This window comes from Neoarius graeffei, chromosome 17 (assembly GCF_027579695.1).
Source record: "Neoarius graeffei isolate fNeoGra1 chromosome 17, fNeoGra1.pri, whole genome shotgun sequence".
NCBI classification, from domain to species: Eukaryota; Metazoa; Chordata; class Actinopteri; order Siluriformes; family Ariidae; genus Neoarius; species Neoarius graeffei.
In genome coordinates this window covers 30202290-30217004 of record NC_083585.1, presented here as the reverse complement: position 1 = coordinate 30217004, position 14715 = coordinate 30202290, and the positions used below count along the sequence as shown (strand labels likewise).

Below are 14715 nucleotides of genomic sequence, written 5' to 3'. Positions count from 1 at the left end.
CCTTCGGGCCTTTCGGCCAGTGGAGGATATTTAAAAGCGGGGGGACCAACTATCCTTATTTGAAACAAAGTACCTTCAATGTACAGGTGAGCACTGGTGTGGAACAACTTTATCACATCTGGTATGAACTGGACTTTACTCATTCATTAATTCAGCTGATTTCTTTTGATTATGGTCCCTGTGGTTTACACGATTTATTTCGTTATATTTTGGGACCGGGGCAGCACGGTGGTGTAGTGGTTAGCGCTGTCGCCTCACAGCAAGAAGGTCCTGGGTTCGAGCCCCGGGGCCGGCGAGGGCCTTTCTGTGCGGAGTTTGCATGTTCTCCCCGTGTCCGCGTGGGTTTCCTCCGGGTGCTCCGGTTTCCCCCACAGTCCAAAGACATGCAGGTTAGGTTAACTGGTGACTCTAAATTGAGCGTAGGTGTGAATGTGAGTGTGAATGGTTGTCTGTGTCTATGTGTCAGCCCTGTGATGACCTGGCGACTTGTCCAGGGTGTACCCCACCTTTCACCCGTAGTCAGCTGGGATAGGCTCCAGCTTGCCTGCGACCCTGTAGAAGGATAAAGCGGCTAGAGATAATGAGATGAGATATTTTGGGACAAACAACCAACTAAGTGATTAACAGAGTACCAGCAGAAATAAACAGGAATGCCAGTACACTTGTTTGGGCGTGTGTGTGTGAGAGAGAGAAGAATGGATTCTGGCATTCGTTCTACCTTCAGCCTCCTGAAGCTCAGCCTCAGTAGGCCAAGTCTGCTCTCCATCCATGGGATCAACCTCAGCTTCTGTCTGCAGGCTCTCTCTCTGAGACGGGTCACATTTCATTAACACACGCACTTCCTCTCCAGCTCCATTCACATCTCCAGCACCCCTGTCCTGTTTGGCACACATCAGACACCCAAGAGCAATCAGACTGCTGAGAAGATCATCGGCTGCCCTTCCTGGAAGGCATCGCCAGCTCTCCAGAGACAGCAAGTGACCACTACCACCGGAGACACCACCTGATTGGCCTGCTGCCCTCTGGCAGGAAAAAAAGTTGTTCCCCCCCCGTGGGCCATCAGGACTCTGAATATCAATTAATCTGTGCAATATACAGAGTGTTTCAAAAAAAAAAAAAGTGATAGTATTTGAGATGTAAATATCCCAGAAACCATATAGTCTCGGCAAATGAAACTGAACAGGCTTAATGTTGAGCAATATAAGATTTATTCCTCAAGATTTGAACGAGAAATTCAGAAAGGTATGTGGGTTCCATGAATGATTTTACAAATTTTCGACTATGTTCGAGCGTACTCTAACACACAAAACGCCTTTTCTTTTCCACCGAATGGCATTTCTATCCCTAAAAAGATAAGCAAAAAACACTAAAGATCAAATTTTGACCCGTTTCCACACATGCTCTTAAAATTTGAGGTCAATTGAACGAGAATTGGCAAAGTTATTAGATTGTGAAATGATATCAATTTTTTTGAAACACCCTGTACATCTCCAGTGCAATATAATTACTTCCACAGACACTACAATTTGCTGCTATTTTAGGTGGGGTTTACATTAGACCGTATCAGCGGATCATCAGATTAACGTTTTTAAAAACGATTAGCGTGCACACAGCAACGCCAATACACGGATACGCTAATCACATGACTAATTCGGCACGCAAGTTGAAATGTGTCAGTGCGGCTCATCGCTTCCTCCTCAGCGGCTGCGCTCCAAATCACTCCACCCTGAACAGCGAGTGCCCTCTGGAGGGTGCGCACTCCGGCCCTGCGCAGCTCACAGAGCGCGCGAGTGAAGTGCACGTGCAGTGATTCGGGACTGAGCCACTGTGCGCAAGTCACTTACCACTTGCAAGTGGAAGGATGGCAAGCCTAAAGACCATCATAACTACACAATGGGCAGTATTTGCAGTATTTTCATACTTTTATACTCTTTAATGAAAGGTGATACAAGGCGGAAGTCCGCGCCGTTTTTCAGCAGTCGCGTCACATGACCAACGCCAGCGAATCAGGAAGGTGGATGTCACAGTGACGTTGTCCAATGACGACGCCAGCTAGAGCTCAGCACAGCGTATCCGCGTATTCTCAATGTTTACACAGCACCGGATCAGACACGATCTGGATTGAATATGTGGACCCTGGCGGATTCCCGTTTCCCGGCGTTTCCAGGCGTTTTAATGTAAACGGACAGTGCATCCGCGAAGAAAACGAGACAGATACGGTCTAATGTAAACTTGGCCTTAGTATCGAGTGTATTGGTTTTTAAACGTATGTGGGTTTTATTATTATTATTGATTGCGTTTTACCAAATCTTCTTAATATGCACTAATCAGTAAGAGCACTTACAGTTTCGTTGTACGTTACCATGACAATAAAAGGCTTCTCTTCTCTTCTCTTGGCTATCTATACTAACTCACTAACAAAATAGCAAATCCAGCACCATTCAACATATTCTGCATTCGCGATTTCAATATTTTTAGCTTCGGCACTCAAGCCTATTATGAATTATCAGTGAATAACCCAGTTCGTCAAATAATTTAAAATGTACCATTATTTGAAAAGGGAAATATCTCCTGCACCAGAAATATCAAGCGTTTCATATGCAATCTATGGCTTTTTTTTTTTTATTTAAAACAGTCTTATGTGAGCATCTGGTCAGTTTGAGCAGTTTCAGTCTTTTGCTCTGATTTTTCACAATGCATATATTTTATTCATATATTTTTAAAGTGTTTGCACTTCTGCAGAATGTATTTAATAGAGTGCAAGAACAACTCTGCCAATTGCAACTTGTTCTAAATGCAGATAAAACAAAACTTGTGTTTTTTACTAACTCTAAATCAGCAAGATCAAGTCAGCCTGTCATTATCACCAGTAACGGTCAACAAATTGAACTTGTATCTACTTTTAAATATTTGGGGGTTTTGATTGATGACCACTTGTCTTTTAAGGCACATATTCAGTATTCTTTAAAGAAGCTGAAGCTTTTACTTGGATTTTATTTTAGAAATAAGTCTTGTTTTTCTTTTAGGGCGAAACAGAAACTGGTGGAGTCAACCTTTCTTCCAATTATTGATTACGGTGATGTGTTATATATATGAATGCCTCTGCTCAATGCCTCCACAAACTGGACAGTGTGTATCATGGTGCTCTTAGGTTTATTACAAACTGTAACTCATCACTGTGTCTTATACAGCAAAGTAAACTGGCCATCTTTATATGTGCGTAGGCTCGGCCATTGGTATGTGCTAATTTACAAGGCTATTCTTCAGATGACTCCATCTTACTTATCACTTTTAATCTTGAATAATAGGGCCTACAGTCTTCGCTCTCAGGACTTGTTTCATTTTACTGTTCCCATACATGTCAACCTATACGGAATGTCCGTATTTTATACGGATTTGATTCAATAAACGTAGTATACGGGCGTATAAATAAAGTTATACGGATTCTTTAAAAAACTTCAATATTTATTTAGAGCTATAATCAATTCCCACGATGATAAACGTACTGTACACCACAGACAGCCAGTAAAGAGTCTTATGAAATTGCGCGTTATCTTGTGGTAGCGAGACTTCGTTCCACTTTTGATCATGCGCACACCGCATTGCGAGAATCCCGCCAACCGTGAAGTCATAGACATATAAACATAGACGCCGCCTTCTGCGTAGAATCATATGTCATCCTCGCCGCCATATTGGATGGGGCAAAGTGGAAATTCTTCAGCCGTCTCTGGTATAGCGTCTAGACAGTAGCCGAGAATAAAGATGCCTCATTCATGTGCTGCGTTTAACTGTACCAACAGGTTTACCGTCCAAACGAGATCACATGGGATTACCTTTCACAGGTGAGACTGGAAAAATACTTTGTATTCATTCTGAAGGTTTATTGTTATTAATATTGAATAAAAAGTAGCTGGGATATATCATTGCTAATTATCATTCAAATTTTAGGCAAATTATTTTAATTTGCATCTTATACGGATTTTATAAGGGAAATACGGATTTTGGAGGTTGGTTAGACAGGTTTGATTGACCAAAGGTTGATATGTATGTGTTCCTAAGGTGAGAACCGAAATGGGAAAGAAAGCTTTTAGATTTTCTGCTCCAAGTACATGGAATAGTTTGCAGGCAGAGCTCAAACTTCAAAGTCTGGTATCTCTGAATGCATTCAAATCCATGATCAATTCCATTACGTCCAGGCTTCAGGAGTGCAAATGTTTTATTGGAGAGCAAATATCTGACTAAACCTTGTAAATTTACTAGTTTTGATTTTGAACTTCAGGTTTTGTCTGTTTTGATGTGACGATGTAATTATGTTTGTTTGTGTTGATGTGATGATGTTTTGTTGTGACGATGTGATGGAACTTCATGTACTGCCATTCTTGGCCAGGTCTCCCTTGTAAAACAGATCGTGATCTCAATGGGACAAACCTGGTTAAAATAAAATAAAATAAAATTCTGATTTTGAGCACGTGAAAGACTTACTGCTGAAGATGGACTGCTTCAGTCCAAACTTGACTCACCGTCATCTCCACATCTTGTCCCTTGGCTGGTTTTACAGACCGTTGTGCACCTGTGACAATGGGCAGAGGGTCTGTAGGGGCATCGATTTGACTGAGCTGAAAGTCCCCGTGGCCTGCAATATGCACCAGCCTGTTCACCTGCAGTGGGCGACCCCGGATGTACCCCGACACCTGCAGAGTGCCCAGTCCTGTAGGCGGCGCTCCTGTGCCTTCCTGCCTACTTCTGGGAGTGTAAGAAGCACTTTGAACTAGCATGTGTGAGCGTCTTGAGCGGAAAGCCAGTCGCCTCTGTTTCTGTGCCCCCAAGTGGCGGAGCAGCAGCATTGCGTCTTGCTCGGTGTCCATGGGGAAGAGACGTGCATCTGGAAACCGAGCCTCAGCCAAGCGTGACAGCGAACGTCGAGATTCAGTTCGCTTCTTCACTGCCAGCTCAGCAATGCCCTGACACACCAAAGCTGAGCAGCACAGACAGAGACAGCAAGCAGTCATCAACGTATGAATAAAAGGTGTTCAGAAGTGTGAAACGTATATATTAAAAGGGGAGGTGAAGTCATTTTTAAACTTGCTTTATTTCTTAATTAACGTGTTATTCAATTACGCTTTCGGTTTTAGTAAGCTTATACCGTGACTCGTATTGGCATTATATTATTCGGTTTTTAGCCGTGTTGGATGTAGTTCGTATGGTCCACGGTAGGCGTCGCTTAACCGCGCGATCTTCACGAGACTTGTATGAGACTTGAAACGTGAAGTGTCAGCGCCGCCATTTTGAAAACTGTTTACACAGCGGCCAGATCGCCATATCATTCCAATTTAGATTCATTTCGAGATTTGCCAGCTTCATCAGTGATGGCGTGTCAGTCCTGCGTGCCGTAGCGCGTGCACCTGAAGGCGTGCCGAGTGGACTCCAGCATGCGCGCCGTGAACAAGGCGCACCTGAGCTCAATTAAGGAACTGCATTTGCCTATTTAAGGACTACTGACGCATTTGCATTGCGAAGTATTACGATACGCATTACCGAGCCTTTCTACCTGTTGTCTTGATTTCCTGTTCCACGATCCTTGTGCCCGTTTCTCGTTCTTGTCCTCGCTTAGCCTTTGATGTACTGTTTGCGCCTCGACCGACCCTTTTGCCTGTATTCTCGTTTTTGATCTAGCCTGCCATTTTGGATTGTTTGCCTGTGTATATATTGTCTCTGTATATATATTCTGCACTTTATTAAACTGTATACTTCTGCACATACATCGCATACATGACATGGAGATTATTCCATACGACTTCGAACCAACGTGGAGTAGAGAAGAGTCGGAAAGACGACAGGATAAGGACGAGTCCGTCGCGCTGGTATTTACGTCATTACTGTCGCACAATTAAAACGTGCCAGATCAGGCGGCTGGTGGGTTTTCAAAATAATAAATACATGCGTGTATTTTTGTGATAAATCCATACTATACTGAGCGCATTTCCCACATAATCCTCACTAAGGTTTCGGACAGCACTACAAAATGGCGTCCACACTATATAGTGCCCTATATAGTGAGTAGGGAGCGATTTCAGACACAGGGAAAACTTCCGGTTTGATTACATCAGCATTCGAAAGAGGGCGCGCGTCTTTTAACAACGTTGGCAGATGTTGGTGACTTTGATTTCCGCTGTACGTTTTACTTCCGTTCTACGATGTCTCGCACAGGTCTCAACGAATCTCGTTCATGGCCGTTGCTTTGACATACGGACTGATATATTACAGAGCGCATTTCAAACACTCATAACTTGCTATAGCAGCGACAGAATAGCTGTCAGAAATGCATTCCTATATTTAATAAAATGAGATAAATAGAATTTTGGTAATAAAAAAAATTTGCCTTCAGTTCTCCTTAAATTTCTGAGGAAGTCTTTGATTCCATCTCCTGCTTCATTTCTTACCATGACTTGGTAATCCTTGTGCAAAGAGACAGGAAAGGCAGTAATCTCCATAACTGTCCCAACCCTCCGCGGACTCAAGCACAAACACCAAACTGTCCGCGACCTTGGCCACATCCAGGAGCGAGTGCAGGTCAGCTGAAAAAAAAAAAATTATGTATATCACTTCCAATGGCTGTTTCGGTCAATAACCAGAGGCCATATTCACAAAGCAGCTCCTAAAGAAAGATTAGCAGATCAATCCTAATATCAATACAACAATAATTTCCGATTCTGTCTAAGAGTCATTCGCAAACTATATCGGCAGTTAAAGCAAGTGTGAAAACCAGAGAGCTGTAGAGAATTTCTTACACTCTGGACTTCGATTCAGATTTAAATCAAAATCAGACACTGACCAGAAAACTGTCATTTGTAAGGCATCGTTGCAGACCAGTCATGAATACATGCAGTTACGCAGTTTGTATAGATCATTTCATCAATTTAAGAGAAAACATAATTTGTTTAAAGATATGAATTTATCCATATCGTGATATAAGATTTTGTCCATATCAACCAACCACATTCCAGACTGTTTAAAGAAACAGTCGATGTACTGGGTGTACACTACCGTTCAAAAGTTTGGGGTCACCCAGACAATTTTGTGTTTTCCATGAAAAGTCACACTTTTATTTCCCACCATAAGTTGTAAAATGAATAGAAAATATAGTCAAGACATTTTTCTGGCCATTTTGAGCATTTAATCGACCCCACAAATGTGATGCTCCAGAAACTCAATCTGCTCAAAGGAAGGTCAGTTTTATAGCTTCTCTAAAGAGCTCAACTGTTTTCAGCTGCACTAACATGATTGTACAAGGGTTTTCTAATCATCCATTAGCCTTCTGAGGCAATGAGCAAACACATTGTACCATTAGAACACTGGAGTGAGAGTTGCTGGAAATGGGCCTCTATACACCTATGGAGATATTGCACCAAAAACCAGACATTTGCAGCTAGAATAGTCATTTACCACATTAGCAATGTATAGAGTGGATTTCTGATTAGTTTAAAGTGATCTTCATTGAAAAGAACAGTGCTTTTCTTTCAAAAATAAGGACATTTCAAAGTGACCCCAAACTTTTGAACGGTAGTGTATGTAAACTCAAACCCACTGGAATTCTGATATCCTTCGTTTGCACGTGACATCATAGCTAATTATGCATGAAGCTTTGAACCAGAAGTGGGCCATGTTGGAGGTTATACGGCGCACATTTACTATAGAGGATATGCTCGAGAGGTTGTCTCATCTCATTATCTCTAGCCGCTTTATCCTTCTACAGGGTCGCAGGCAAGCTGGAGCCTATCCCAGCTGACTACGGGCGAAAGGCGGGGTACACCCTGGACAAGTCGCCAGGTCATCACAGGGCTGACACATAGACACAGACAACCATTCACACTCACATTCACACCTACGGTCAATTTAGAGTCACCAGTTAACCTAACCTGCATGTCTTTGGACTGTGGGGGAAACCGGAGCACCCGGAGGAAACCCACGCGGACACGGGGAGAACATGCAAACTCTGCACAGAAAGGCCCTCGTCGGCTACGGGGCTCGAACCCAGACCTTCTTGCTGTGAGGCGACAGCGCTAACCACTACACCACCGTGCCGCCCCCTCGAGAGGTTGTTACGCTCAATAATTCCTTTTGTTTCTTCGGTATGCCGACTCTGTGCTGCAACTGGATGCAGGCACAACTCTATTCGAGACAGGGGGACTTAAGTTCTTTATAATTCCAGTAATTCTAAATAATTAAGGAGAAAAAGAGTGGTCCACGGAGCGTAGACGTCACTGGCTGTCCAACATAAACCGGGCTGATCTAAGCGATGAGAAAGCAAAAACCACACGAGTCTGCAGTGAACATTTTATCAATGGTAAGTGCTATGAACTAGCTATTAACCCCTTCAATGCCCTTGGACGAGTCACATACGTCATGAAATCTTTTACCGCTGTGCCTTATGACGTACGCTACTCGTCACAAACACCTCCTTTTATGTACCTTACATGGCACATTAGTTTTACTTCACAGTGGCGCATATGAATTACAGTCAATGCCTAAAGCATTCTTCCGTCATAAGGCACACCGATAAAAGATTTCATGACATACGTGGCTCATCCAAGGGCATCGAAGGGGTTAATGAAAGATCGCAATATATAAGAAATATTGGATCGTTTAATAGCCTGGTCGTGCAGAAACTCGCCGTGATCATCAAGTGCATGATCCGACAATCAAAGGCTTCTATGATTATTTCATTTTAAAAAGAACTGTATATAGTTTTTGATGCTGCTGCTTTTATTTTGCTTTTTCTTTCCATTTGGGAAACCAGCTGATCGCTACAATTTTACAGATCTAGACTGGGCTCCAATACAAAATACGGGCCACAACAAAATTAAAGCTGGTACTAAAGCCGTAGCTCGAAATGCGAGGCTTACAGAGCGCAGAAAGAAACGCAAAATTATTGAAGAATCGTCCCAAATGATCACCGAGTCAATCGAACAAGATTCATGTCAATCCGCTACCTCAAATCCTGCAGCCTCCTTGCCCGCTGAGCGCTCTTTTATAACTAAATGTTATATAGTGCGTTAGATAGCTATCTTTTGAAGCAGTCAAAATGATTGTTTTTAAAATAGATTTGAAAAATGACTACAAGCTTCTAAACAAGTTCAGTTACACAAATTGAAACGTAGCGATTTTCTATGCTATGGAAAGTCCGCACTATAATGACAGGCGTACTAACACCTTCTGCGCGCTTCGGCAGCGCATTGATATCTGAAGGTGTTAGTACGCCTGTCATTATAGTGCGGACTTTCCATAGCATAGAAAATCGCTACGTTTCAATTTGTGTAACTGAACTTGTTTCATGTCACTGGTCATATAAACCTATGTAAACAGGAAAAACGTGGAAGAGTTTGGTCGCATCTAACTACAGCCCCAAAAAATACCATTGGCCATACTGAGCCTAGCTACATTGCTAACAGGAGTGACAGCGCGTCTGACTGCGTCTGACTGACTGGGAGGTCGCACAAAGCTCGGACAGGTACGGAGCAGCTCGTCTCAATTCAGATAAGAGCATATTTCATTATGGAAATACGGTGGACTGTTCCTTTAATGGTGTTTATGAGGTAAAGGAGTAGATCTGGAGGGTCGTCAGACAGAGTGTTTTGGTAAACTGGGATGTATGGATGCTGTCCATACATACTTCATTGTTTCCATCAATGAAGAGTTTATAACATCAACGAAACTGACTTCATGTTAAAACTGGTAATGTTATAGTCATGTTGTCTGTCATTGCCCAAATGAGGACGGGTTCCCTTTTGAGTCTGGTTCCTCTCAAGGTTTCTTCCTCATGTCATCTGAGGGAGTTTTTCCTTGCCACCGTCGCCACAGGCTTGCTCATTGGGGATAGATTAGGGATAAAATTAGCTCATGTTTTAAGTCGTTCAAATTCTGTAAAGCTGCTTTGCGACAATGTTTATTGTTAAAAGCGCTATACAAATAAACTTGACAACAAAAAAAAACCATATATATGAGTATATCGTCCAACATGGTGGTAGTCAATGATGCAAGCAGTTTTGGTCGTGTGGTTGCAAACGAAGAATAGTGAATTAAAGCCAACATAAATCTGTCTCTAATCAACTGTTTTATAATTACTTCTGATGTGAACAAAGTAAAAACTTGCCAAAGGAAATGTATGTCAGCATAAAATGTGTGAAGTTGTGAGAAACCGAGATGAAATATTTTTAGCCTAGCTGTATATAAACATTTGGCTTTAACTGCAAATTTGATATTATGAAACGTACACTTTTAAACGGAATCAAAGAAATACATTTTTGCCTCCCAAGTATTTACTTTCTACCGGCCTAGAATCATTTTGACTGCTTCAAAAGGTCGGTATCCCTTTCCAATATTTGTTTAACTCATCATATATTGCAGAGAGCAACTCTGCAATACGTGATGAATTAAAGAGAACGTTGCAGTAAACGTTTTGTATCCTTATGCATAGCAATTCTCATCTCATCTCATTATCTCTAGCCGCTTTATCCTTCTACAGGGTCGCAGGCAAGCTGGAGCCTATCCCAGCTGACTACGGGCGAAAGGCGGGGTACACCCTGGACAAGTCGCCAGGTCATCACAGGGCTGACACATAGACACAGACAATCATTCACACTCACATTCACACCTACGGTCAATTTAGAGTCACCAGTTAACCTAACCTGCATGTCTTTGGACTGTGGGGGAAACCGGAGCACCCGGAGGAAACCCACGCGGACACGGGGAGAACATGCAAACTCCACATAGAAAGGCCCTCGCCAGCCCCGGGGCTCGAACCCAGGACCTTCTTGCTGTGAGGCGACAGCGCTAACCACTACACCACCGTGCCGCCTCGTAGCAATTCTTATTGAAAAAAATTTCAATTGGCTGCACAGCAAATACATTACAGTTATGACTGTTCCAAATTTTTCGGAAAAGCCGAGTTACCCGTGTCAGGCCGGTAGAAAGTGAATCTCTGTTTAAAGCGTGGAAGGACGAGGCCAAAGCTGTCCCGTTCCACTGTGATTCCCCGGTGTTCATGCAGCACTCCTCCAATTCCATCTGCTCTCAAAAGCCGGGTCACTGCTGCAGCGTCGACCTGAGCATGCAGTCCAATCACAGCCACCAAGTGAGGAGGCCCATCTCTGCTGCCCAGCCGGCGCTTCTCTGATAGCACCTGACACGCCAAAAACACAGCAGGGTTCACTTGCAAATTCTCTTCTACATCAATTTTAGATGTTGTGGGTGAGGCAGGAGTTACGTGAATTCCTTACCGAGTCTTTCTTGTTGCGACGAAGCTGACTGGCTTTGTGCCGCCTGTCAATCTTACTCAGCTCTCGCCGTTGTTTTTTGGTAAGCGCCACCACAGCGACTCTGCCTAATGGACAAAATGAACTTTAGATAAGTCATAACTGAGAAAATCCCTTTCCAATATTTGTTCATTTGACGTCCTGTTTTACTGGGATTACGGTGGCAAGAATAGGACATAAAAATACATAAAAGATCATGGGATTGATTATGCAATAACTGCGATAGTCAGATTATATCGAAATATCACCCAAACCTAATAATATGCATGCATGCAGCTATCCATTAACCAAATCAATTACCTGAGCTGTATACACTCACCAGCCACTTTATTAGGAACACCCATCCACCTGCTGTTTGATGCAATGATCTAATCAGCCAATGTATAAAATCATGCAGATACAAATCAAGAGCTTCAGTTCATATTCACTTCAAACACCAGAACGGGAAAAATTGTGATCTCAAAGTGTGACTTTCTTTCACTGTGGTATGGATGTTGGTTTGAGCCAGATGGACTGGTTTGAGTATTTCAGAAACTGCTGATCTCCTGGGGTTTTCACACACAACAGTCTCTAGAGTTTACACAGAATGGTGCGAAAAACAAAAAACGTTGAGTGAGCGACAGTTCTGTGAGTGGAAACGTTTTGTTGATAAGAGAGGGCAGAGAAAAATGGTCAGGCCTGAGTTTCCCAGAAGAAGAAGAAACCTTTATTTATCACATGCACACTTCAAGCACAGTGAAATTCATCCTCTGCATTTAACCCATCTGAAGCAGTGGGCAGCCACACCAGAGCGCCCGGGGAGCAGTCAGGGGTCAGGTACCTTGCTCAAGGGCACTTCAGCCCAAGGCCGCCTCACGTCAACCTAACTGCATGTCTTTGGACTGTGGGGGAAACCGGAGCACCCGGAGGAAACCCACGCAGACACGGGGAGAACATGCAAACGCCGCACAGAAAGGCCCTCGTCGGCCACGGGGCTCGAACCCAGGACCTTCTTGCTGTGAGACGACCGTGCTAACCACTACACCACTGTACCTAGAAGATTTGGTGCTGTCATTAAAAATCATGGAGGCCATACAAAGTACTAGATATAGTAGTTTTTGTTGTCGGGTGTACTCATTTTTGCACCACCCTAATCGTAGGAGCATCGTAGCACAAAGATCATCGTTAAATGGTAGAGCGAGCATCACAATGAACACTCTCTCTCCTAGTTAAAGCCTATACGCAGACCCATGGCCTCACTTTCGTTTATAAATGCCTTGAGACCTCAAGAATGGCACAGGAATAGTTTTAAGCGTTAACAATAAATCTAATATAGTAATTTTTACAATTAAAGCGATTTACAGCGCTCAGCGTAAATGAGTCCACCCCCTTTGAAAAGTAACATTTTAAACAATATCTCAATGAACACAATTTCCAAAATGTTGACAAGTTTAATATGACATCTGTTTAACTTATAACGTGAAAGTAAGGTTAATAATATAACTTAGATTACACATTTTTCAGTTTTACTCAAATTAGGGTGGTGCAAAAATGAGTACACCCCACAACAAAAACTACTACATCTACTGTAGTACTTTGTCTGGCCTCCATGATTTTTAATGACAGCACCAAGTCTTCTAGGCATGGAATGAACAAGTTGGCGACATTTTGCAACATCAACCTTTTTCCATTCTTCAACAATGACCTCTTTTAGTGACTGGATGCTGGAATAAAATAAATTTTTATTTATATGACTTTGGTCTATAGCTGTCAAAGGCCTCGGCCTTAAAACCGGTTACCGCTGTGACGTCACACACTCAGGGGTGGCTGGTTCAGCGGGGCAGCTCGAATGCCAACTTTGCGGTCGATCCTCCGGGTGCTCCGGTTTCCCCCACAGTCCAAAGACATGCAGGTTAGGTTAACTGGTGACTCTAAATTGACCGTAGGTGTGAATGTGAGTGTGAATGGTTGTCTGTGTCTATGTGTCAGCCCTGTGATGACCTGGCGACTTGTCCAGGGTGTACCCCGCCTTTTGCCCGTAGTCAGCTGGGATAGGCTCCAGCTTGCCTGCAACCCTGTAGAACAGGATAAAGCGGCTAGAGATAATGAATGGATGGATGGATGGATGGGTGGGTTCTGCATATCTGCTTTAAGATGCTCTTGGCTTTAAGAAGCTTTTGGGAAACCCAGCCCTGATTGGTTCGAGCTGCCAGGAAGGTTATAGTAACTCATATAATCACTCTTTACAACCGTGGTGATCAGAAAAGCATCTCAGCATGCAACAGCAGAAGAACACACTGGGTTCCACTCCTGCAGCCAAGAACAGGAATCTCAGAATCAAGAACAAGTTCCTATTAAAGTGGCCAGTGAGTGTATATGCTGCATGAAGGTTTTTGATTAAAGAACTTTAGCACTGTACATTATTGTTTGATTTACTTACTACTGCCTCTTGGGAAATATGATCTCTCGGAAAGTGAATGAACTTTAAACACGTGTTTAGGCTACACAGTCATAGCTTTAAAAATGGCGGAAAGAAATAGAAAAAGAAAGATAAAACAGCCAGAATTACCCTTGTTCTCACGTCCAATCTCTCCCTTCGTTCGATGCTTTCCATGTTTGTGTTGTTTATTCTTCTGTTTGTAAATGCCAGGTCGATGAGCTTGCTGCTGCTGCTCTTTACCAGCTGCCATTTTCTCTCATGCCACACATGTCAACTTTAAATGACGTCATATTCCTGCGCCGACTAAACTGAGAGAAGTGGAGAAGTCTGCCATCTGCTGATCATTGAGGAACCTTATTACTGCGGTTTGAGCAAGCAGAAAACTTGGCCATAATGATTTTCAGTGTGTTATAGATAAATAAATTCTCCAGGCATGGAAACAGTTGTTGTTTTTTGTTTGTTTGTTTGTTTTTTGACCAGTATCACTGAGTCTCAAAATCTTCATAAAATGAGCCTTTTAGGCGGCACGGTGGTGTAGTGGTTAGCGCTGTCGCCTCACAGCAAGAAGGTCCTGAGTTCGAGCCCCGGGGCCGGCGAGGGCCTTTCTGTGTGGAGTTTGCATGTTCTCCCCGTGTCCGCGTGGGTTTCCTCCGGGTGCTCCGGTTTTCCCCACAGTCCAAAGACATGCAGGTTAGGTTAACTGGTGACTCTAAATTGACCGTAGGTGTGAATGTGAGTGTGAATGGTTGTCTGTGTCTCTGTGTCAGCCCTGTGATGACCTGGCGACTTGTCCAGGGTGTACCCCGCCTTTCGCCCGTAGTCAGCTGGGATAGGCTCCAGCTTGCCTGCGACCCTGTAGAAGGATAAAGCGGCTAGAGATAATGAGATGAGATGAGATCACTGAGTCTCAAAATCTTCATAAAATGAGCCTTTTAGGCGGCACGGTGGTGTAGTGGTTAGCGCTGTCGCCTCACAGCAAGAAGG

General features: G+C 43.3%; 1 protein-coding gene across 2 annotated transcripts in view; it reads right to left on the bottom strand.

Moving 5' to 3' along the window:
- The window catches only part of tsr1 (TSR1 ribosome maturation factor), a 36598-nt gene extending 22608 nt beyond the window's left edge, over positions 1 to 13990 (bottom strand). The window contains exons 1-6 of one of the 2 annotated variants that reach the window (XM_060943999.1): positions 13861 to 13990; positions 11277 to 11380; positions 10951 to 11179; positions 6441 to 6575; positions 4521 to 4975; positions 719 to 878 (exon numbers count right to left, since the gene is read on the bottom strand). In XM_060943999.1, coding sequence (XP_060799982.1) covers positions 719 to 878; positions 4521 to 4975; positions 6441 to 6575; positions 10951 to 11179; positions 11277 to 11380; positions 13861 to 13981 — 1204 coding nt within the window. In that variant the 5' untranslated portion in view covers positions 13982 to 13990. The remainder of the gene's footprint in view (positions 1 to 718; positions 879 to 4520; positions 4976 to 6440; positions 6576 to 10950; positions 11180 to 11276; positions 11381 to 13860) is intronic. The other variant, XM_060943998.1, reaches the window with a different exon arrangement.
- Between the last annotated feature and the right edge of the window lie 725 nt (positions 13991 to 14715).